The 21,935-nt window shown below is 36.7% G+C and overlaps 2 protein-coding genes across 6 annotated transcripts; both read right to left on the bottom strand.

Annotated features, from left to right (window-relative positions):
* Nucleotides 1-2,131: 2,131 nt before the first annotated feature.
* On the bottom strand, nt 2,132-7,365 carry LOC110854720 (venom serine carboxypeptidase). 2 transcript variants are annotated; one of them, XM_022103181.2, is made up of 6 exons: nt 7,082-7,365; nt 6,330-6,513; nt 6,087-6,233; nt 5,738-5,982; nt 2,397-2,832; nt 2,132-2,329 (listed from the first exon to the last, which is right to left on the bottom strand). In XM_022103181.2, exons 1-6 carry the CDS (start codon nt 7,316-7,318, stop codon nt 2,238-2,240), a joined length of 1,341 nt encoding a protein of 446 aa, XP_021958873.2. In that variant the 5' UTR covers nt 7,319-7,365; the 3' UTR covers nt 2,132-2,237. The 2 variants fall into 2 exon arrangements, with proteins under 2 accessions (XP_021958873.2, XP_035711366.1); XM_035855473.1 differs by lacking the exon at nt 2,132-2,329 and adding an exon at nt 3,792-3,844 and having other exon boundaries at nt 2,683-2,832.
* Nucleotides 7,366-15,563: 8,198 nt separating this feature from the next.
* On the bottom strand, nt 15,564-18,837 carry LOC110854649. Of its 4 annotated transcripts, XM_035855334.1 has the most exons (5): nt 18,600-18,819; nt 18,471-18,473; nt 18,335-18,398; nt 17,331-17,911; nt 15,564-16,316 (listed from the first exon to the last, which is right to left on the bottom strand). In XM_035855334.1, the coding sequence occupies exons 3-5, from the start codon at nt 18,386-18,388 to the stop codon at nt 15,707-15,709; spliced, it is 1,245 nt and encodes a 414-aa protein (XP_035711227.1). In that variant the 5' UTR covers nt 18,389-18,398; nt 18,471-18,473; nt 18,600-18,819; the 3' UTR covers nt 15,564-15,706. The 4 variants fall into 4 exon arrangements, 2 of the variants coding, with proteins under 2 accessions (XP_035711227.1, XP_021958807.2); XM_022103115.2 differs by lacking the exon at nt 18,600-18,819 and having other exon boundaries at nt 18,471-18,493; XR_004835680.1 differs by having other exon boundaries at nt 17,300-17,911; nt 18,335-18,837.
* Between the last annotated feature and the right edge of the window lie 3,098 nt (nt 18,838-21,935).

Raw genomic sequence — 21,935 nt, 5'->3', positions numbered from 1 at the left:
ATTTGGGTTTTAATGGGTTTTATTGGGTTTTATTGGGTTTAACTGGGTTTTATTGGGTTTTAATAGTTTTAAGTAATAATCTAATAAAGATTATTCGGAATTTGTATCTATTCGGAAATTATTTTTGTTTTACAACACTTGAAATCTGTGATGCTAAAGAATGGAGTCAATTGTTGCTTTGTTCCGAATTTTCATATATTATGATAGTAATGAAATAAACTGCTTTAGAATGAATTGAGATAACGTCTTCTAACGTATAGGAGATGTATTTAACTTTTAGAATATAGTTTTAAGGTAAAACTCGATTAAAACCCATTAAAACCCAAATAAAACCCACTTAACATGGTAAAACCCAGTGGGTTTTATTCATTTACAACCCATTAAAACCCATTAAAACCCAATAAAACCCAACCCATTAAAACCCAGGTCGGAATACCCTGGAGAAATGTTAAATTCGTGAATGTCGCATACGAGCCCGGAGATGAATTGAAATTTCCGGGAAACTTGGGCAACAAGATTATCCTGGCAGCTTCCCCCACCCTGAAAGAACTCGAGTTCGACGGACATAGTTTTTCTAGCCTGGCGGGGACCGTATTCCCAAAATTGGAGAAAGTTACGACATACTGTACCCTTTATAAAGTGTACGACCGCGAAAGATTTGGACAAGGTGTGACAGATTCGTTTACAAATTTGAAATATCTCAATACCGCGAGCGATCATTTGATAAGCATGCCAATGATGGGAAAGCTAGAGAAGCTGCCAGTGTAAGTTTCATGTTACTTTTCGGAGAGTTTACATTATTTTTAAGAGTGTAGTACATGAAATTAAGTGAAGTTATTAAAGGGTGAAGCTAAATCCCTTTATGGAAATACCTTGTCTGTCTGTCTGTCAGTCCGTCTGTCTGTATCAACCATGACTTTAGGTCGGATTCGAATTTCGACATGCGGTATTCGCCAACGTATTTCTGATTTTTGTAGCACGGATGAATTCCAAGATGGCGCTGTAGGTCATAAGGTCATGGCGCCGCGGGGATGAGACCAAGGGTCAATCGTGTCCAATTTTTTGTATTGATCGTTTTAGACGTAGTTTTGAGCCCGAATTTCAAAAATCGACACGACGCTTCACCACCTTATGCTACATCCAGTTTGCTTTGCACTCAAAATAAGGTAGTAATGAATCATTACCATGCGGAATGACTATGTGGCTCTACCACGTCGGTTACGATTTGTAGTAGAAATGGTAATAATAAGTTCAGGGAAATTCAAATTTAATACGTAATGGTATTTACTTCCTTAATATTTGGTAATGAATTTGAATTTCCCTGAACTTATTATTACCATTCCTACTACAAATCGTAACCGACGTGGTAGAGCCACATAGTCATTCCGCATGGTAATGATTCATTACTACCTTATTTTGAGTGTGGTTTATTGTAAATATGTATTTATTTCATTACAGATCACTCAATAGGTTGGTACTGCATGGAATTTCTGACACGACGGGAGGGTTGGAATGCCTCCTAGAAATTCCTGGCAGCTTAAGAGAACTCAACTTTTCCGTCGATTTCCAAATTGACGATCGGGTGGACGACATGCCCACAATTTTCTACACTTTTTTGAAAAAAATTCCCCCACTTTGGAAATACTTTCCATCTGCATGTTCTGGTTGGAGGGAGCGGCACAACTGGAATGGAAACTTCCCACATTTCCGAAATTGAAAAAATTTAAAATAGTTGGGAACATGGTGACCGGGCTGCTCGAGTTTGGAACTATGCCTGGATATTTTGGACCGATCGATTACGCCGAGTGTTTCCCAGTTGTGGAAATTTTGGAAATTTGGTCCTGTTCGGATGCATTTATTCCGTCGCAAAATCATATTCAGGTTGTCGAATCCGTGAAAAGGATAGATTTAGGGGTGGTTAGGAGGTGGAATAATGTAGTAGACTTTGCTAAGCTGTATACGCGAATGTTTGATATATTTCCGAACGCGAAAGAATCAGTTATAAAACTTCTAAAAGATTTGTTTTTCCTATAAAATTTTATGCTTGACGGAATAATACGATGAGAAGGAATTGAGAGTAATAAACAAAAAAATAAACAAATGCAGATTTAATTTTTATGAACTACGCATGTATTGGATCAAATTTTATTATCCAAATTGAAATTTGACGCTATATTTAGCCTCCGAATTAAAAATTTTAAAATCGATTTTCTAAACATATTGAAAATTATGCCAAATCACTTCACAACTTCAATAAACGAGTCTCCTTTAGTAAATCGGTTAACAAGGTCAAAACCCCATTCGGGCTGGTCCCCGTTGCATCCATGACCTAGGGAAATAATCAAATTTGAATTTTTTTCAATTCCCGCCACCCTCATATTCATAGTTTCACCTACCAGCATTCCTCATAACAATGTAGTTCGCGTTCCGCGCCGAATTCAAATAACCCGCCACTTTTCCATCCACCCGCCAAATTCCTCTCGTGCTATTGTTCAATTCGTCGGCTCCATCCCAGTTCAAATTCTTGACCATATCCGCAACCCCGGGAAGTCCGGCGTCCAAATTACCGACGTACATGATCGCTTTGTATCCCGCATTTAGCACGGATTCTAAATGCGATTTAACCGATGCCATGAAATTGTTGTGCATGTCGCTCTGAACACGTGGCGAGACGAACGAGAAGGATATATTTCCCACGTGCAAAGATCTTCGGCAGGGCTCCGAATTTACCAAGTCGGTAAAATTTGGGTAGTTGATCGTGTCCTTGATGATGTTGTACATTGGATAGAATCCCGCAGCGGCAGGAATCGAGCCAACTAATTGTTGCCAGGTCTGAATAAAAAAGTGGCAAGAAATTTATGTAATTAAAACGCTAAACATTTTTTAAGCTTTGACTGCTAAAAGCAGAAGAGAAGATGGAAAATCGAGGTATACACTCTTAAAAATTGATTTACCATTTTCTAAAGTTTAAATGCACCCTGACTTCAATAACTAACAAGGGAACATACCGAGGTGTCCAACGAGTTAAAGGTCGACACCTATACCAAAATGACCACAATACATGGTTTATTAAACAAACTGAGGGAATTTCCGTGTAAAATTCACTTTTCGTCAAGTTGTGACGATATTTGTAACGAGCGCACGACCATCGGGTTGCCAGCGGGAGAGGTCGGCCGCAAATGATCAGGTCGACCACAGAGAAGCGTCGTCGTCTTCACGTCTTCTTCAGAGATTTCAAATTCTTTCAAATTTTGAAAATATCTTGAAATTTTGGAATTTTGAGAAAATATTAAAATTTTGAGAAAATGATGAAATGTTGAGCAAAATTTTGAAAATTTTGAAAATTTGAGAAAATTTTGAAATTTTGAAGAAAATTTTGAAATTTTGAAGAAAGTTTTGAAATTTTGAAGAAATTTTTGAAATTTTGAAGAAATTTTTGAAATTTTGAAGAAATTTTTGAAATTTTGAAGAAATTTCAATTTTTTTTTCAAAATTTCAAGTGGTTTTCAAAATTTGATAGAATTTGAAATCTCTGAAGAAGACGTGAAGACGACGACGCTTCTCTGTGGTCGACCTGATCATTAGCGGCCGACCTCTCCCTCTCTGGCTACCCGATGGTTATGCGCTCGTCAAAAATATCGTCACAACTTGACGAAAAGTGAATTTTACACGGAAATTCCCTCAGTTTGTTTAATAAACCATGTATTGTGGTCATTTTGGTATAGGTGTCGACCTTTAACTCGTTGGACACCTCGGTATGTTTCCCTGTAAGTAAACTATCCTAAACCCACCTTGATGCTCCCAACAGATCAAAATTGGAAAGTTTACTCTGGATTTTTATAATCTGCCCAACACAAAATAGATAAGACTTAATTTTAAAAAGCATGTCATTATTTTTAGAGTGTGGCATTTTCTGAAAATTTAAAATGTAGACTAGGTTCACATAAACCGGTACATGGTGTGTGCAGAGTTGTCGGGAAACCAAAATTCGCTCTTGCACATGTCCAATAGAATCAAAAATTAGTGTATACGTGTAACAGCGTTTTTTCTCAATGTGCCCCAAAGTTTTCATATTGCCCCAAATACTGGAACACCACATTTCAACGTTACTAGTGGGTTAATTCTCTCCAAACTTGGCATGCTATCCTCATTTCGTATTCGTCACATCGCCCCAGAGAATTGGCAGCCTAGGTTAAAATTTGTAATGCCATCTACCTGAAAATTTTGACAATTTTTTTAATTTTTTTGAAATATTTTCGAAATTTATGAAATGGTATCTTTCTAGCTTCATATCTCTACAGAAACACTATATTCTGCTTCGAATGCCGTTTCATTGAACCTCATAGGTCAAATATTAAGGGTACTATGTAGGAAGATCGATTTTGGCAGAGGTTCCCGCTAAGTACCAATAATTCTAATTTTCTCCAGTAGTGTCGATGCGGTTTACCCCAACTTTTGATATGTTTTACATATTTAGTAGTGCAACAATTGTCAACCGCACTAACCGTCGAAATCGACCTGTATGACCTTGCTCTAAGGGTCGGGGGTAAAAGTTTGGAGGTCAAGTCTCACCTAACCCCTTAAGTGTGACATCGTTGAAAAGGTCTCGGTTAGAGGATTCAGAATATATATACTTTGTGGGGTCTATGACCACTCCGTGGATGTCTAGAGGCGGTTCAATGAGAATTTCTGATTTTCCAGAATTTAACACAGCACTAGATAGGAAGCTAACATGGCAAACAGATGGGCACAAACTCAAAAATAATCTTCCACTTCTGGAACACTAAGGAGTGACCATAGACCCCACAAACTATATATATTCTGAATCCTCTAACCGAGACCTTTTCAACGATGTCGCACTTAAGGGGTTATGTGAGATTTGACCTCCGAACTTTTACCCCCGACCCTTAGAGTAAGGTCATACAGGTCGATTTCGACGGTTAGTGCGATTGACAATTGTTGCACTACTATATATGTAAAACATATCAAAAGTTGGGGTAAACCGCATCGACACTACTGGAGAAAATTAGAATTATTGGTACTTAGCGGGAACCTCTGCCAAAATCGATCTTCCTACAAAGTACCCTTAATATTTGACCTATGAGGTTCAATGAAACGGCATTCGAAGCAGAATATAGTGTTTCTGTAGAGATATGAAGCTAGAAAGATACCATTTCATAAATTTCGAAAATATTTCAAAAAAATTAAAAAAATTGTCAAAATTTTCAGGTAGATGGCAATACAAATTTTAACCTAGGCTGCCAATTCTCTGGGGCGATGTGACGAATACGAAATGAGGATAGCATGCCAAGTCTGGAGAGAATTAACCTGCTAGTAACGTTGAAATATGGTTTTCCAGTATTTGGGGCAATATGAAAACTTTGGGGCACATTGAGAAAAAACGCTGTTACACGTATACACTAATTTTTGATTCTTTTGGACTCGTGTAAGAGCGTTTTTGGTTTCGCGACAACTCTGCACACACCATGTACCGGTTTATGTGAACCTAGTCTGTATCACTTTCTATTTGAGACATTGTCAACACGTGACAATTTTACAACCAGAATTTGTCTCATGTATGTATTCACCACAAATTTCGCCAATATAAATAGTGTAATAAATATGTTATTAATTTATGTAGGTTGAAAAATTGCATGCAATTATTCCTCCATAAATTACACAAATCGATGGAAATCTTTGACATATGTAAAGTTACAAATTGATCACATTTTATTACCGCGAAGGCACCCAAATAATTCCCTTGGTTGATCTGCTCCTTGACTATGTCAGCCGTAACGTCACATTCCCTTTTCGTCTTGTCATCAATAATGGCCACGTTATGGAGATAAGTGGAATAATCGAATTGTGCAATCGGATCAACCCACGGCGACTCGAGCAGGATTCCCTTCAAATTAATGGCAAACTCGGGACTATTTTGATTCTGGGTGTGGATGTAATTCGCCAGAACGCTCGCGTATGATGCTATTTAAGTAAAAAAAATAATAATTTTACTCTTAAAATACGTTTTTCAAAATGGGAACATTACGTATTTTTTAAATATATGAAAAACTGATAACATAAATAACCTCCATAAGAAACGCCTCCATTATAGAAATCATTCTGTGCCAGGTGAGGGAACAGTTGGAAAAATTGGAGCAAAAATTCGTAAATTGGGGGCGCCGCTTCTTCACTGGATTTTACGTATGCTGCGTCGTTCTGAGTGAAACTGAATCCTAAGGATTTAATTCGCGAATTTAATTTGCAAGATTTTTTCATAAACAATTTGCAAATTTGTATGTATACATATTCAAATTTATTTAAGTATTTACCCACGCCGACGGGACTAACCAGATAGATGATGTTTTGGGTCATGTGCCAGGAATTATTTCGGAGCCGAATGTGCTTATCTTCCTCCAAGAAATACGGACCGTTGTGGCTGAACAGTGAGTGCAGGCCTGTGATCCCGGGACCACCCTCGCTCCAAAGCCAGACGGGCGCATCACTCGAATTATTCTGGATGAGCAAAAAATTTAATTGTGTGTAATTATCCTGAGTAAAATTAGGATGGTCGCTTCGCAAGTTTTTGGGAAATATGAGAAAAGTAGTACTTTCTCAAAAAGAACGCAAACCTCATTGAATTAAGAAAATATAAAAATTATTCATTCGTTCCCCATGATTATGAAATGTAGATATATTTTTACTCGTTGATTCAAACCTTTGAAAAAAATAAACTATTGCATAATGATGCAAATTTTCTACTTTTACTCAAAAACTCGCAATTTTTCATAAAAGTAAACCATAATATTTAAGCAATTCACGCAGTTATTGGTAACTCGTAAAATCCATGCATTTTCCAATTTACGTATCTTAAGATAATTTTGCAAAATACAGGGATTTCCTTGGTCTGCCTAAGTTCGCAAAAGATTGTGAGCTATAAGATTTCCACAGAAAAGTTTATAAAATTCGTTAAGAGCTTGGCAGTTTATAGATTTTGTAATAAATATTTCCAAAGCTTGCGCGTATTTCCTCGATAAATTTGAGACCATTACAATAAAATTAATTGTATATGTGCGTAAATTACCTGTGCTGAAAAGAACCAAAAGAACAAATTGGAATTATACTCTTCATTAACCGTTATGTATCCGGAATAGCTCGTGATTTCTGGGTACGCTAAAAATCCCCCGACTTTACTGAGCCGTTGTGCCTCTGTAATATTTCCCCTTTTAATGAGTGGGGTTAAAAACAAGGCGTCTCCATCCTGATGACACGTGGCGACGTAAATTTGGAGAAATAAAATAAGCACAAATTTAGACAGCATGCTGATCAACGAAATGAATCTGTAGGACTGGAACGTTTTTTAGAAAACTGCAGGTTTTTATGAACAAATGCAGATAGGAGATATATGAGTAACATGACAACTGGCTGTGTGAATGTCAAGGTAAATAGTGTGCTTGATTGGAGAAAAAATGTGTTACACAGATTTTTTATTTATGTAAATATTCCACCGTTTAAGTAAGTACTTTGCAAATAAGCTGTGTGAAACGAACATAAAGAATTAGCGTCAAACAGTATGGTAAATTAGGGACTCCCAACTTTGTAAAAAATAGTTTTTTTCGCTCTTTTCTCAAAAAGCTTTTTTGTCAATTGCGATGCAATTTCGTTCTTTTCTCACTCTCTTGGTCCAAAAATAAAATTATCTTAACCTTGATTTTATTTTTAAGCAAAAATATTGGAAACAATTTCGAAATCACGTGCGGAATTGAGAAAAAAGCGTTTTGTGAAAGAGCCAAAAAAGCGATTTTTTTACAAAGTTGGAACTCCTTACTGACACCAAATAAAAATTATGTGCGACTAAATGATCTTGGTTTAATTCGTCCCGATAGATTTTTGGGAACGGGTTACAAATTTCCGAAAATTAAAACAAAGTCAAAACAAAAGAGTTACTGGCATGATTAAGGTAAAATTAGCTATGAGTCTCTGATATAATGATTGACCTCGAAGCATTCACTGTTTTTGAGGTACGAGTTTTTAAAAATTGGCACGAGAAGTCGGGCAGAATTAAATCAACACCCTTTACATATGTAGTAAAGACATTGTGTGTATGGTGTTAATATCTTGGAGAAATTTAATTTGAAGTAATGACACTGTATATAAACATGAAGGTCACGTAAACGTGACCTTCATTTGACATTTGACCTCAGTCCATGCAGTGTCACCCACGTGACCTTGACCGCAGAAATCCTATTTCCGCAAAAAACTAAAAGCGCACTCGCACTACCAAAAATCGAGCTGGACTATTTATGTGTGTTACAGCGTTCTGAAGAGATACATATATATATATATATATATCTTGCCCCCAGACAAATATATGTATTCAAATACAGACGGACGGACAAAACGGTAATATAAAGCAGTTAATAATCTAGTATCCAGGTGGGTTCGAAATTTTATGACATGAGCTAATAATACCACAACAGGTGAGCAAACACCTCTCAATTTAGAATCCATTAAGTTAAGAGATTTAAAAAATGCAGTGTCATCCTAAGAGGGCTTTTGCATTATGATTTTTTATCGCATATTTTCAAATTGTTGGTTTGCAAACAGTTTATGTAACACTAAATACATATTAATTTACATAATATGCATGTTGTTTAAAGATATCTTAATCGTTTTTCTTTAGTTTTCCGTCGAGATTTTGGTATTGATATCATGCTTCATAAAAATTTAATCAATCTGCAAATACGCACAGAGTCATATTTGAATTAATTTTCCTCAGTAAATAAAAGCTGAGATTTAAGGAGTTATCATGAATTCTTTAACAATGGCCGAAAAAAGCTAACAAAATAAAACTCGGGGCCAGAATCCCCTGACAGTATTTATAAGATAACAGAGGCACATTGAAATTGACACGATATTACTGTTTGATGAGACGAGAATAAAATTAAAAGCATGTTGAAATGAAGAGAAAAATGGGAAGTATTTAGGTGTCATTCATTTATTATTCACGCAACATTTGTATAGTAGACTCCTTTACGTATTAAATTAATTACTATTTAAGTATAAAATTAATTTGTAATCAAATACCTAATAATCAAATAATTAAAGATTTATTAGTATACATATGTATACATACATACTTTACTAAATAATACTCTGGCAGACGAGATGTTTATATCATTAAAATTATCTGTCATTTTAATACAAACAGTCCTCCTGGAAATAGGGAATTCAAAACCGGACCCTTTTCTGAAAACCGGTTTTCGGTTTTTCCGGTTTTCCATCCACCAAAATCGGTGAAAAACCGGTTTTTCACCGTATTTCCAAAATAATATTTTGTGCACCAGAAAGATAGAAAACTTGAGTATGTGGGTATGGTAGGTTTAGAAGCCCAAGCCTTAAAAGCAACGGCCTGGCAGAAAGATTGCCGAAAAATGTCAAACTAATAAGAAATATATCTTCTCTAAATCTTTTAGTAAATATATCTTAAATTAATGGATTATAAAGAACGTCCGGGAATGAATGGGAATGCGCGCTCTAGCGAGTATATTGACAAATCAATAAACCCGCGAACTATAATAATTTAAATTTCTGAAAGCCCACTTCATTAGGGTCAATTTGGTATATCACTCTTAAATTTCAAAAATGGATAAGGGTAGAAGAAGCTTGTTTGAAAGGGAGCTGTTAGCAAAACGAGTGATGGAGTTCTACAACACGACAGCCAACCGAGACTCCAAGGTGACCTGGAACTTTTTTAAGCAGGAAGGAATTCCAAGTTCAAATGTGTATTCCTACATAAAAAAGTTCAAGGATTCCGAAAATGTGCAATTCAAGAAGCCAGCTGGTCGTCCGGCGAAGCTAGCGACCACTCGAGTGAAAAATAGAATTGAAAAAATTTTCAAAACCAAGCCATCAACGTCAGTAGCTGTAGCTGCCAGGAAAGTCAAAATTTCCAAAAGCTACCTGGGGGAAATTAAGGTCCATAAACTAGGAATCAAAGCAAGGACCAAAAAACCTGCACCAAATTACAAGCCCGTACAAGAAAGTCGGATCAAGGATTGATGTCAAAAATTGTTGAAGAAAATGCGTGGAAAAGTAGTGATCCTGGATGACGAAACGTATGTTCCGGTTGACCCTTCAAATCTTCCAGGGCGTCATTTTTTTCATAGCTCGGATCCCTCTGAAGTGGCTTATGAAGAAAAAGTACGAAAAAAAGACAAATTTCCAAAGAAATATTGCATTTGGCAATGCATCTCCAGTCACGGACATGTATCAGACCCGGTAGTTCTCGAAGGGAATATCAATCAAGATATTTATCTGAAAAATTGCGTCAAGGCTGGATTGGAAGCATTTATTAATAGGTTTCACAAAAATGATAAAGTTTTGTTTTGGCCTGACCTCGCCACTTGTCACTATGGAAAGAAAGTGACCGAGTACCTCAGAAAGAAAAATATTGATTTCGTACCAAAAGATATCAACCCACCTAATGTACCCCAACTCCGCCCAATCGAAAAATTCTGGGCACGTTCTAAGTCAGTATACTCCCGGCTTCAAGATGTGCCTGACACCTTTCGAAAATTCAAAGGACGATGGAAGAAAATCACCTCGGAAGTGGCAAAAACTTCGGGAAAAAATTTAATGAAAAATCTTCGCAAGAAAATCGAACTAGTCGCCAACGGGGGTGAGGCGGCCTTAGCTATTAACTAAATTACGTAGGTACGTATTTGGTATTATACATATGCAAAAAGTTTAAAATTCCGATAACTCATTGTGATTTTATGACCACATTTTCAGACCATTCCCATTCATTCCCGGACGTTCTTTATATTAACTTAAAATGAAGATGCCAATTAATTGTAAATATGTAACCGAAGCTTTATTTTATTCTAAAAATTATACGAAAGCACAATCAATTTCGACATGTAAGCCAGAAGAAAATACTACGTTCGTAGGAAATGAGATAAAAAATAGAGGCCAGTGTTTCATCTTTTAACCCATTTGCAAAGTTGTGCATTTTTGGAGAATGCCTATATGAACTATTACGAACAACCTTATACTGTAACATTTTCACTGGATAATGACGGGGAAATTTTTATCTAAATATTCATGGACAAGATAAGGATTTTCTTACATGCACAAGTGAGACCGTACATGCATACAGTTGTGCATACATATGTTTGACTTTTCAGAATACGCATTAATACAATTTCATCTAAAATTTAGCGCTGTTATGATGCTATAACTTCTCAGATTTTTGCACGTATACCGATTCCTAGGCTGGAACAATGCTCGAAGTTTATTCGAAAATATAATTTTTGTAAATTGAAACTTCTAGTATTAATTTATGAATGAAATACGAGATCGCTAAAAGGCTAAAAAGTGGTTATCACAGTAGGATGCGAACTCAGGAACTCTGCTAATAATTTATGCAGTTTTTCAAATTCATCACTCATAATTTGGTTGATCGTTTTTCCAACTTTTTAAATTGTGTAAAATCCAACGAACCAGCAAAATGCTGTTAACAATTATCAAATAGTTTTTCAAAATAATTACAGGCATTAATTTTAAGCATAGTTGTAATCGATTATGTCGAAATAGCATCAAAATTCCAAAAATAATACCGTTTAAAAAATTTAAAATGTTGATGAAAATCCGGGTTTTAGAATTGCAAAACCGGTTTTCGGTGAAACCGAAAACCGGTTTTTCTCCGGTTTTTCCGGTTTTGAAAAACCGGTGTTGAATCCCCTACCTGGAAATTGTGTGAACCTAAACTTTAGCCTTATTTTAAAAAAGTTATTCTCACAATGCAAATATTTAAAGTACACAAAATTATAAATCTATTATTTCGACAATGTTCAATTTCCTTCAAAGTCAGGGGTCAATTTTACGTGGTCACTGATTTAGGACAATGTATCCCACCTAATTTTCGCTTCTGGCCAAACCCTCCAAAAGTAGCAGCACTGTTCCCGCCGTTCTTTCCATTCTGCGGTTCCCTCCGGATTTTCGCGAAGAACGACCTCCCGCACAGTTGCGCACCCCGGTCCGACATAGTCCTTTAACTCGTGCGCCTTAACCGGAAGAAAAGAATCCACCAGGGTGAAAGTATCCACTTCCGGGCTACACTTTAAAGTAAGGCGGGTTAATTTAGGCAAAAATTTTGCATAGTCAATCTTCTCTAAATCATCCTCGTCCACCCAGCATATTTTGTAATCCTTAGGGACAGTAAGTCGCAGGGATTGCAAAACCGGAAGTGGTGGGAGCAAAATGTTTCGATCATAACATTCCAACGTCAAGCCAAGGTCGACCAGGGTGCTTTGATGTTTTAGGAGAAAGTGGTACAGCGAATCGCCACGTGGTCCCGGTTCGTCGGTGAATTGATGAAAGTGCAAATAATATGCAAATTTACATATGTACCTAGGGAATTGAGCACGTTTCTTCCTCCACAAATTCGTCCCAGCATAATCCATCTCTAACCGCTCCAAGTTTGGACACGTGCTAAAGAAAGTTTGCGCCACGTGGGATAATCGTTCCCACCGGAGGGAATATACCCCCAACTTTTTCACTTTCCTGAAAACCACCCCCTCCCCAAACCTCGGCCGGATGTACCCATCGTATTTCACTTCCTCTAAAGTTGTGCAACTTTTTGCAAATATTTCGCCAACAATTTGTACCTCCACATCTTTCATATTACTCCGTTCGCAGCCCGTGATCCATACACTTTTTAAATTCAGGTCCGACGGAACGATTCCTTCCGGTTGGCATGTTAATTCTTCTTCTTCCTTTATCGGAGTTAGCCCTCGCACAAGGATGGTCACGTGGTGCGGGCGAAAATGTAATTGCTCCTTAATTAAATTCAGGTCAAAATTTCTCGGCTCAAAATCCACGTGTAGTCGGGAAATCTCCTTTAATCGGTGGGATGCCCGATTATTCCACACTCTGCTTATCAACCTCGCATTTTTGATGTGTTGCAGGGGTAAATATTGGCAAATTAGGTTCACTACCTGGAACAAAAGTAAATGTTTTTTTTTAAATTTTTTTATTAATAAAAAAACTAATTGAACTAAACGATAATTTTGAAGCAGTGACCCGTTTCATAATATTTCAGGAAAATATGTATGTACTATATTTCATAAATGAACAAAAAATCTGTAAAATATTTACAAACCTTGGACGCAGTTTAAAAAAATTAGGTTCATTTACGAAATAATTGTTAATTTTAATCGATTAAATCGTCCTTATGTAACATGACTGTTAAGATTAAGCTTTAAAATGGTTAAAATTAGAACAATTGGAGGGGCTTAAAAAACCCTGAAAAATTTCGAGTTTTTCTTTCTTAATTTTATCTTATTTAACTATTTTATCTTAATGAGAATGGTAAAAAATTAGTGACTCCAATCAAATTTATTATTTACGCGAAAGAAATCTAAAAGTAAGAAGTAAAACTCCCTACGTAACATTTTTCAAAAACGGCGATTTATATATTTACTATCATTAATTTTAAGACCTTTTGCTGGAGACCGATCGGGGCTGAAGCATGAAAATGTTAATGAAAAATTTAAGGTGTTTTATAAAATCACTTAAGGGGAGAGAAACAACTGCCAGTTGCAGAAAAAATTTTTAAAGAACTTTTTCGCCCCCAAAATACAAAAAAGTGTTAAAAATGCCTTTTTTGGGGACAAAAAAATAATTTTTCGCGGTGAAACACATTGGACCGCATTCCCCATAATTATCTACATTTTTGACGTGAAAATCAAAATTTTGACAAAAATTGTTAAAATTAGTGGTTGACCTTCCCCATAAGTTGGATTGAGTAAAATATGTAGCACGCAGATGAGGCCGAAATGATAAGAAACTCGGGGCTTCCTCCACTCTCTTGTCGGGAGGCGACTGGAGGCGAGGGTTTCCTACTCATCCGCACGCTACATATTTTACTCAATCCTACTTATGGGGAAGGTCAACCACTAATTTTAACAATTTTTGTCAAAATTTTGATTTTCACGTCAAAAATGTAAATAATTATGGGGAATGCGGTCCAATGTGTTTCACCGCGAAAAATTATTTTTTTGCCCCCAAAAAAGGCATTTTTAGAACTTTTTTTGTATTTTGGTGGCGAAAAAGTTATTTTAAAATTTTTTCTGCAACTGGCAGTTGTTTCTCTCCCCTTAAGTGATTTTATAAAACACTTTAAATTTTTCATTAACATTTTCATGCTTCAGCCCCGATCGGTCTCCAGCAAAAGGTCTTAAAATTAATGATAGTAAGTGCATAATTAATTACCTCTTCTACAAGCCTCGGGGTCCTCGGATGTGCAAATCTTTGCTCAGTTTCCATCCCAAGATTATATTTTTTTTAACTTTAATTAATTTGTTTCTTCTTTAACAGAATTTATTAAACGTTTGAAGAGTTGTAAATTCACCGGTTTTTGTCATGATGCTATGTTAATACATGTGTTTGAAGATAGGTACGAAGGTAGACATGAATGTACAGATATGCTTCTATTGGATTATAAATTAGTTTTAGAAAGAAAATCTTGTATCTTATGTATGCATGTTACAAAGAAAGATGCAAAAAACAAGGTCGAGAAGCAGTCCATCCTCAGCGTCGTGTTAGGGGACTGTGCAGAATTAATGTAATTAATTTGCAGAACATTCCATCCCTCCCATGTTACATAGAGAGTTATAACATGGAGAGTACAGGTCACAGTCACCGGGGGTCAAAATCATTTCCGAAAATCGACCATATGCTTTATGTACGGCCCCTATGTGTGCGCGTATGTACATACATGCAAAGGTCCCCGACACTGCTAAAAATCAGGGAGAGCAACGTTTACATAACTGGTATTCATTCGGTAGTAATTTCTTACCAATTGAGTAGATTGGTTTTTACAATGCGATGGTGCGATGTGTAATGCTCCTATTTGGCTGAAATTTTAAAATAAAATACGTGGTCCAAGTCATTCGAACCAATGTTTCTTGAGGCAGTTTGTGCGACGGTCAGAGTTTGCCAAAATATTTTAGGTCAAAGTTGAAAAATGCGCAATTTTTACCAAGCTTTACGGAACAAACCGCATTCCAATTCCCCCTGTAGGAAAAAATCGTAGATTTTTCAACTTTGACCTCAAACATGTTGACAAATTCCCACCATCGCACAAACAGCTTCTAGAAACGTCCTTTCGAATGACTTGGACCACGTATTTTATGTTAAAATTTTAGCCAAATCTGAGGGTTACACTTGACACCATCGTACTGTTATTGGTGAAATTTATCATTGCAACATTTTAACGCATGGATAGTAAACCAACCGAACGCTCGTTTTTATCGTCCGATTTGGGGTCATACATATGCTCTGGTCCGAACTAATTTAGTACAAGTTTTCTAAGACGGTAAGTTTAAACTCGGGTTTCATTACTTATCCACAAGACCTCGTTGGAAGGAAGGTTTCCAGTGGAAACTTTTCCGATATAAAGAAATTTTACAAAAGGAATTACATATTTACATGGTGACTACGTATTTTGACGCGTGGGAATCTCCAAAGCTCCATGCAGAATATCATACATACATATTTTTCATTTTAAATCAAACAACTGGAGTTTCTTTGCATTAGTTTTATTTTCAGACAATTATCCCAACAATGTAACTCTTTCCAATGTAACTCTCAGATTTGGACAATGTTAAATTTCTTTCAAAATCAGCTGGTCAAAAGTGAGCACTTATGTATCCATATTGATTGGAGTAGTTTTGAACACAGTATGCCACTTGATTTCCGCTTCTGGCCAAACCCTTCGCAAAAACCCGTACTGATACAACCGTTCCATCAATGTTTCCGGGGTCTCCGGATTTTCCTGGATAAAAACCTCCCTCACAGTTCTGCACTCCGGTCCGACATAGTCCTTCAGCTCGTTCGGCACGAAGGAATCCAGCAAGTCGAAACTTTCCACGCCTGCGCCACATTTTAAATGAAGGCGGGCTAATTTCGGTAAAAATTTTGAATAGTCCACCCTTTCCGTGGGGTTGACCTCGTCCGCCCACCAAACGTCGTAATCCCCACGGGTACTAATATCCAGAGATTCCAGAACCGGAAGTGGGGGAAGGACGAGGTCTGGAGAATAACCCGTTAACGTGACACCGAGATCGGTAAGGGTGCCGTGATGTTTGTGCAGCAGCCGAAAGAACCAGGGTTCCGGATCGGTTTCGTCAAAGTATTGATAAAAGTGCAGGACTCGGAGAGGATTCGGGAAGTTTAAAAGTCTTTGGGCGAAATTTTTGGAAATCCAGGTATCTTGGAGGAATTCCGTGGTGAAGATTAAACTTGTTAAGGAGCTGGAAGCAGGGGGAATATATTTATTTTAGTAAGAATGCTGGTCCTACCGGATATATATTTCGAATTTACCAAATTAGTGCTAATTACTCATAAATTTAGCTAATATGCATACCTGTGCAGCTTCACTCAATTTCCGCAAATTGAAGCTTCATTCACGATGAGGGAGTGAAGGAGAGTGAATCTGAGTGAGGGAGTTGAAAAGTTTGATCGAGTGAGTGAAGGTGAGTGAGGGAGGCCCAAATGAGGAATGAGTGGAATGAATGATGAATGAGATGAAGGCTTCATCTCCTTCATCTCTCTCACTCCTTCTCCTCCGGGTGAAGGAATATAGGGTAGATAATTAGTTTACATACTCAAATAAGCGTCGCAATATTAACATAGTACGGTCTCATATTACCCCATGCAATTTTCGCCATGCCCCATTCCAATCTCACGCTGCCCCAACTCAGTCTCGCGTTGCCCCAACCCAGTCTCACATTACCCCAGCCCAGTCTCACGTTACCCCACTAGATGGCGCCAAAATACTTTAATTATGATGACTCGAGGGACTGAATTGACTGAAAGAAAGAGTGAGGAAAATAGCTGAGTGAGGGAATGAGTGAAATATAAGGAGTGAGGGAGTGAAGGGAATGAAGGAGTGAGAATGGGATTTATCAGTGAGTGAAGCCTCACTCAGCCTTCCTTCACGCGAGTGAGGGGAGTGAAGGGCAATTTGGCTCGAGGTGGAAATGAGTGAAGTTGAGTGAGGTGAGAATCACTTGCACAGGTATGCTAATATGTCATTTGCATAAAATAGGTTCAGCATCTCTCGCTACACGTGTATTTGCATCCAAAGAAGAGAAAAATCACTGTAAACTTTGCACTTTCAAGGCGTGTTTACCCCTCTTCGGATGCAAATATCTCAGCGAAACTGGCAAATTAGGATATCGTGCCTTTTGAAAATCCCAAACTAAAAATATTCTCCAAAATTTTGTAAAATCACCTCCAAATTTATTTAGTGTGTGCAAATTTACCCTGGAAAATGAGTAGGATTCTTCTTCCACAAGCTCCTTCCGGAATAATCCATCTCTAGGCGCTCCAAGTTGGGACACGTGTTAAGAAAAATTTGCGACACGTGGGATAATTGTCCCCAGTGGAGGGAACGTATAGCCAACCTCTTCACTTTTTTGAATACCACCTCCTCCCCAAATTTTGGCCAGATATACCCATAGTATTTAATCTCTTCTAGGGTTGTGTAACTTTTTGCAAAAATTTCGCCAACAATTAGCACCTCGACATCTTTCATATTACTCCGTGCGAAGCCAGTTATCCATAAACTTTTTAAATTCAGTCCGGACGGAACCAGGACTTCCGGTTGACATGGTAATCCTCCCTTCATCGGGGTAAGGCCTCGGACAAGGATGGTCACGTGGTGTGGTCGGAAATTTAATTGTTGCTTAATTAAATTCAGGTCAAAATTTTTATGGTCAAAGTCAAGATACAGTCGGGTAACTTCCTTTAGGCGGTACGATGCCCCATAATTCCACACTTTGCTAATTAACCTTGCATTCTTGATGTCCTGGACGGGCAAATATTTGCAAATTATGGTCACGACCTAGAGCAAATTAATAAGTTTTTTGATTAATTAATCAGAAAATTATTTTTGGTTTCTTATTAATAAAAACACCTAAACTAATTGAACGAGAAGATAATTTTGGAGGAGCAACCCGTTTGATAATATTTCATAAAAATAATACATTTCAGAATTACGTAATAATTTGTAAAATATTTTTACAAGGTTCATGTATTTAAGAAAAGATGTTTTCTATAAATAATGTATAATTTTAATTAGCAAATCGTATATATTTTACATAAATGTAAAGTAGTCGTGAAGATTGTAAATTGAAATGTATGAAAATTACGCCTAATTTTTTTTACTCTCTCTAAGCAAAGGAGAATCCATAAAACAATTATAAAGTAAAAACTCCCAAAGTAAAATTTCACAAAAAAAGAACGAATTATTTAAGTTAACAATTACCTGTTCAACAAGGCACGTGTTGGACTGATGTGTAAATCCTTGCTGAATTTCCATCCCAAGATTACTTTAAGGAGTATTTGCAGATATTTTAAATTTTTTAAACGCAGGTTCCAGTAATGTTTGTTTTAAATCTTACATTCTTTAATTAATTAAAAAATATAATTATACAAATGCAAAATGCATTCGTATAATTTTATGTAAAAAATTTTAAAAATTTTATTTAAAAATTTTATTTTATGCATTTTATGTAAAATCGTTCTTTAACCTTTTCTTAAATATTATTAGGTATTAATTTCTGAAATAAACGTATCTGTATTTATATTATCGTATCTGGTTTTGTGAAAAGCTGGGAGAAATATTCGACTCTAGGTTAGCGTAGCCTTGTTCCTCGTTTTTGTATTGCTGCTTGATGATACGTACATGCGAATATGTATGTACATACAGATTATCACATCTGTTTGTCTATCAAATCTGCATAGCATGTCTGTACGTTCACTTGCAGATGCTTTTGTGTGATGGCAGGTTACTTTTAGAAAGTTGACATCTTATACAGGTTACACAGAAAGATACGAAATACAAGAATGAAAGGCAATGCGTCTCATCGTCCTGCTCGGGGACTGTGCAGAAAGCATGTGATCGATTAGTGGAAAGGTAAGGGGTCATGGTATCCTTCCAATATACGAATTATAGCATAGGTCATACCGGGGGGTGGGGGTCGAAATTTCCTGAAAATCACATGCTTTAAGTACGGCTCCTGCATTGCCTGCATTGAACTTATGTTTACTACACTGCTAAAAATCTGGTAGGTCAACATATACTTGTACATAGTAATTTCTTACTGTAGTTTTGGCCTTAATTTGCTAGTTATTATCGGGGTCACAATTAACAAGACTTGCATAAAAGCATTAAATCTTATGTAAATATGATCGTTACGAAAATAAAAACCAATTATATAAAACATATACATTTTTAATTATCGCCTTGGACAAATGGAAGCGCTTGTGATTAACAATCCCTATTACCAAACACTTACCCGACCCGCCCCAACCTCAATCCTACAAAGATAACAGTTCAGCTAGGTACATACTTAATTCATGACTGGCCAGGCAGGTAAACAACCAATAATTTATGCGAGTGTTACGAAATTCTTACTTTCACTTTCAAAAGAGTAGAAGTTGTACATAATGCCCAGTACCCAGGACAGACTTTTCATCGGAAAAAGTTCAGCAAAAGTGGGAAAAAGAATCTTACGCAACATCTTGCAATTTATTTGAAGAAACACTCCAATAGAGAAATTCAAATGATTTCTGTGAAAGAGTGATTTATTTATACGAATAAAATAGCCTTCCATTCCGCGCGAAAAATTCATCCTGAGTACTCGGCTTAAGACAAGAAACTCTACACTGGAATTGTAAATACTTTCCTCGTCCGGCAAATATTCATATCAGTTCTAAAGAACATTCCAGAGAGATCGTTGGATTCGATAGTTCTCATTTGACATACAACCCTTATTGCGTAATACGATTGTATAACTAGGATTGGAGGTCTACCAGTGTATGCTCTTCAATTTTCACGAAACTAATACCCGTCGACCACTAATTTTAGTAATAGGTGTCAGATTTACAAAATACAGGAAATGGTCTCATTTTATAGAGATAATTGAATCCAAGGGTGAAAAGATGCGGTATGAAGCCAATAAATTTTACGCTTTCCAAATTCACTATGCGTTTTCACTTTATGGGATGCAAATATCTGTGCCAAATCTACACATTGGGAAATCCTGTCTTTTATACATTTTATATTAATTAAATGTCGATTGATTGACACCAACTTGGCCAAATTCGGAAGCATACGCTTGGAGGCCTCAATTGTTTGTTGTGTCAAAACAATTTCGTCAAACTCAAGTGTCACATAGTTTCAACATTTTGAATGGTGAAATAGCCACACATTTATTTCGCACTCGGATCACTGAATAGGTCACACTAAATTTGAGAAACCCACATTGACATTTTTAAAGAAAAAGAATTCTATAATTCCGTTTTAACTGGTTTTTTAAAGAGGGTACAATATTTTCACTAATAATCATTTCATGGTAACATGTTTCTCAAACGTTTAGAAAATCTTGTAAACCTTCAAATTTTATTTTCAAATTTCTTGGGGCTGTATAAAATTCGGTGGAATGCGAAGAAAACGAAATGGGAAAAAGTTGCCCCACCTGCTAGAATACATCACCGACGAATCTATTCCTCTAGAAAACACTGTTTCATATTGTACGGATTATTTTTGTTCGCAAATAATCTCAGGTTATACCAAACATTGAGAAAGTCTCAACTGCTCCGAAGTTCATACTGGGTTTTGACATTTATCGGATTTTCGCCAATTTATCTTGACCCGGCTCAATGTGCGGGAATGCTAAATGTGTTGCTTAGATTTGAAAATATTAATGGGCATCATTGCGCGCAGGATAGGTTCCCTTGTACTTCACTACTGAAATTGTGTAAGGTTTGCATCATAACTGTTCACACTCATTTATTCAATAGATATTGAATAAATTAGTCGTTCATTATTCGACACATTTATAATTTTTTTCAAAAGCTTTGAATGAATGAGTCTAAAGTAAATATTTATCCATTGCTTAATTATTCAATGAATGAAGAATTCATTTATTCTTCACGATTAGCTTAATTCACAGGTTAGATTAAGAAACCCATTTACTATTTAAAACCTACATATTTAAGGCTTTATGAATAAAAATGAATGAGTAAATAATCATTTTCAAATTTTGAACAAATGAATAATGAATGATGGGATTTTTCACAGGTAAAGGTTGGATTCTGCAAATGTGTTTTACTGCAATTGGTATCCCAATTTGTGTCACGGTGCTAAATTTGTTAAGTCCTTGCATGGTGCCAATGCTGAGGTCGATTTTTGTTAGCAGTCATGAATTCCAAGAGTGTCACGTGGAATTGGGACATCTGGAAATTGTGGTATTTCTGGATATCATAGAGTTCGTAGTGTGGTATTGGTTTGCCGCCAATGCTGCCTTTTTGGTGGGGACGACGTATGGAACGATATTGACCACGATTTTGGCATATGTGCAAATTCTGAATGGAAATATGGATCAAGTTGCAAATATTTGCAGGTTTGTCGAACAAATGTTCTATTTACATATATCGTTAAGGAAACATCCCGATGTACCAGAGAAATCGGCTAGAAAGCGGGTAGAAAGAGTAAAATCGGTTTATGTTCGGCCGAATTTACATACCTTGTCCGACAAATTCCCGATTTCGGGTTCGGTTCTAGCAAGAGTCGGATTTCGCAGTTCAATCCGATTTCTAGCCGCCTTCTTATCGAACTCTAGAAAAGTTGTATGAAAAATTTCTCAGCGGCCCGATGTCGGCCAGAAAGTGGTGGGCCAACTTCTCCATGCTCGATTTATGTACAGAGCACACCACCAGATAGAGTTGCCTGCTTCTCATTTCTTTCCCCTTCATCTTCCTTCTCCCACATTTCCCACATTACCATCAGCTGCAGAGTGAATAATTAAATAATTATTTCCCATCTATTTAAACATTAAAATAATTCGAGAAGTACTCATGTC

This window comes from Folsomia candida, unplaced genomic scaffold (genome assembly GCF_002217175.1).
Source record: "Folsomia candida strain VU population unplaced genomic scaffold, ASM221717v1 Fcan01_Sc010, whole genome shotgun sequence".
Taxonomy (NCBI): domain Eukaryota; kingdom Metazoa; phylum Arthropoda; class Collembola; order Entomobryomorpha; family Isotomidae; genus Folsomia; species Folsomia candida.
The sequence above is the reverse complement of the archived record's forward strand: the minus strand, read 5'-3'. Positions and strand labels throughout refer to the sequence as shown.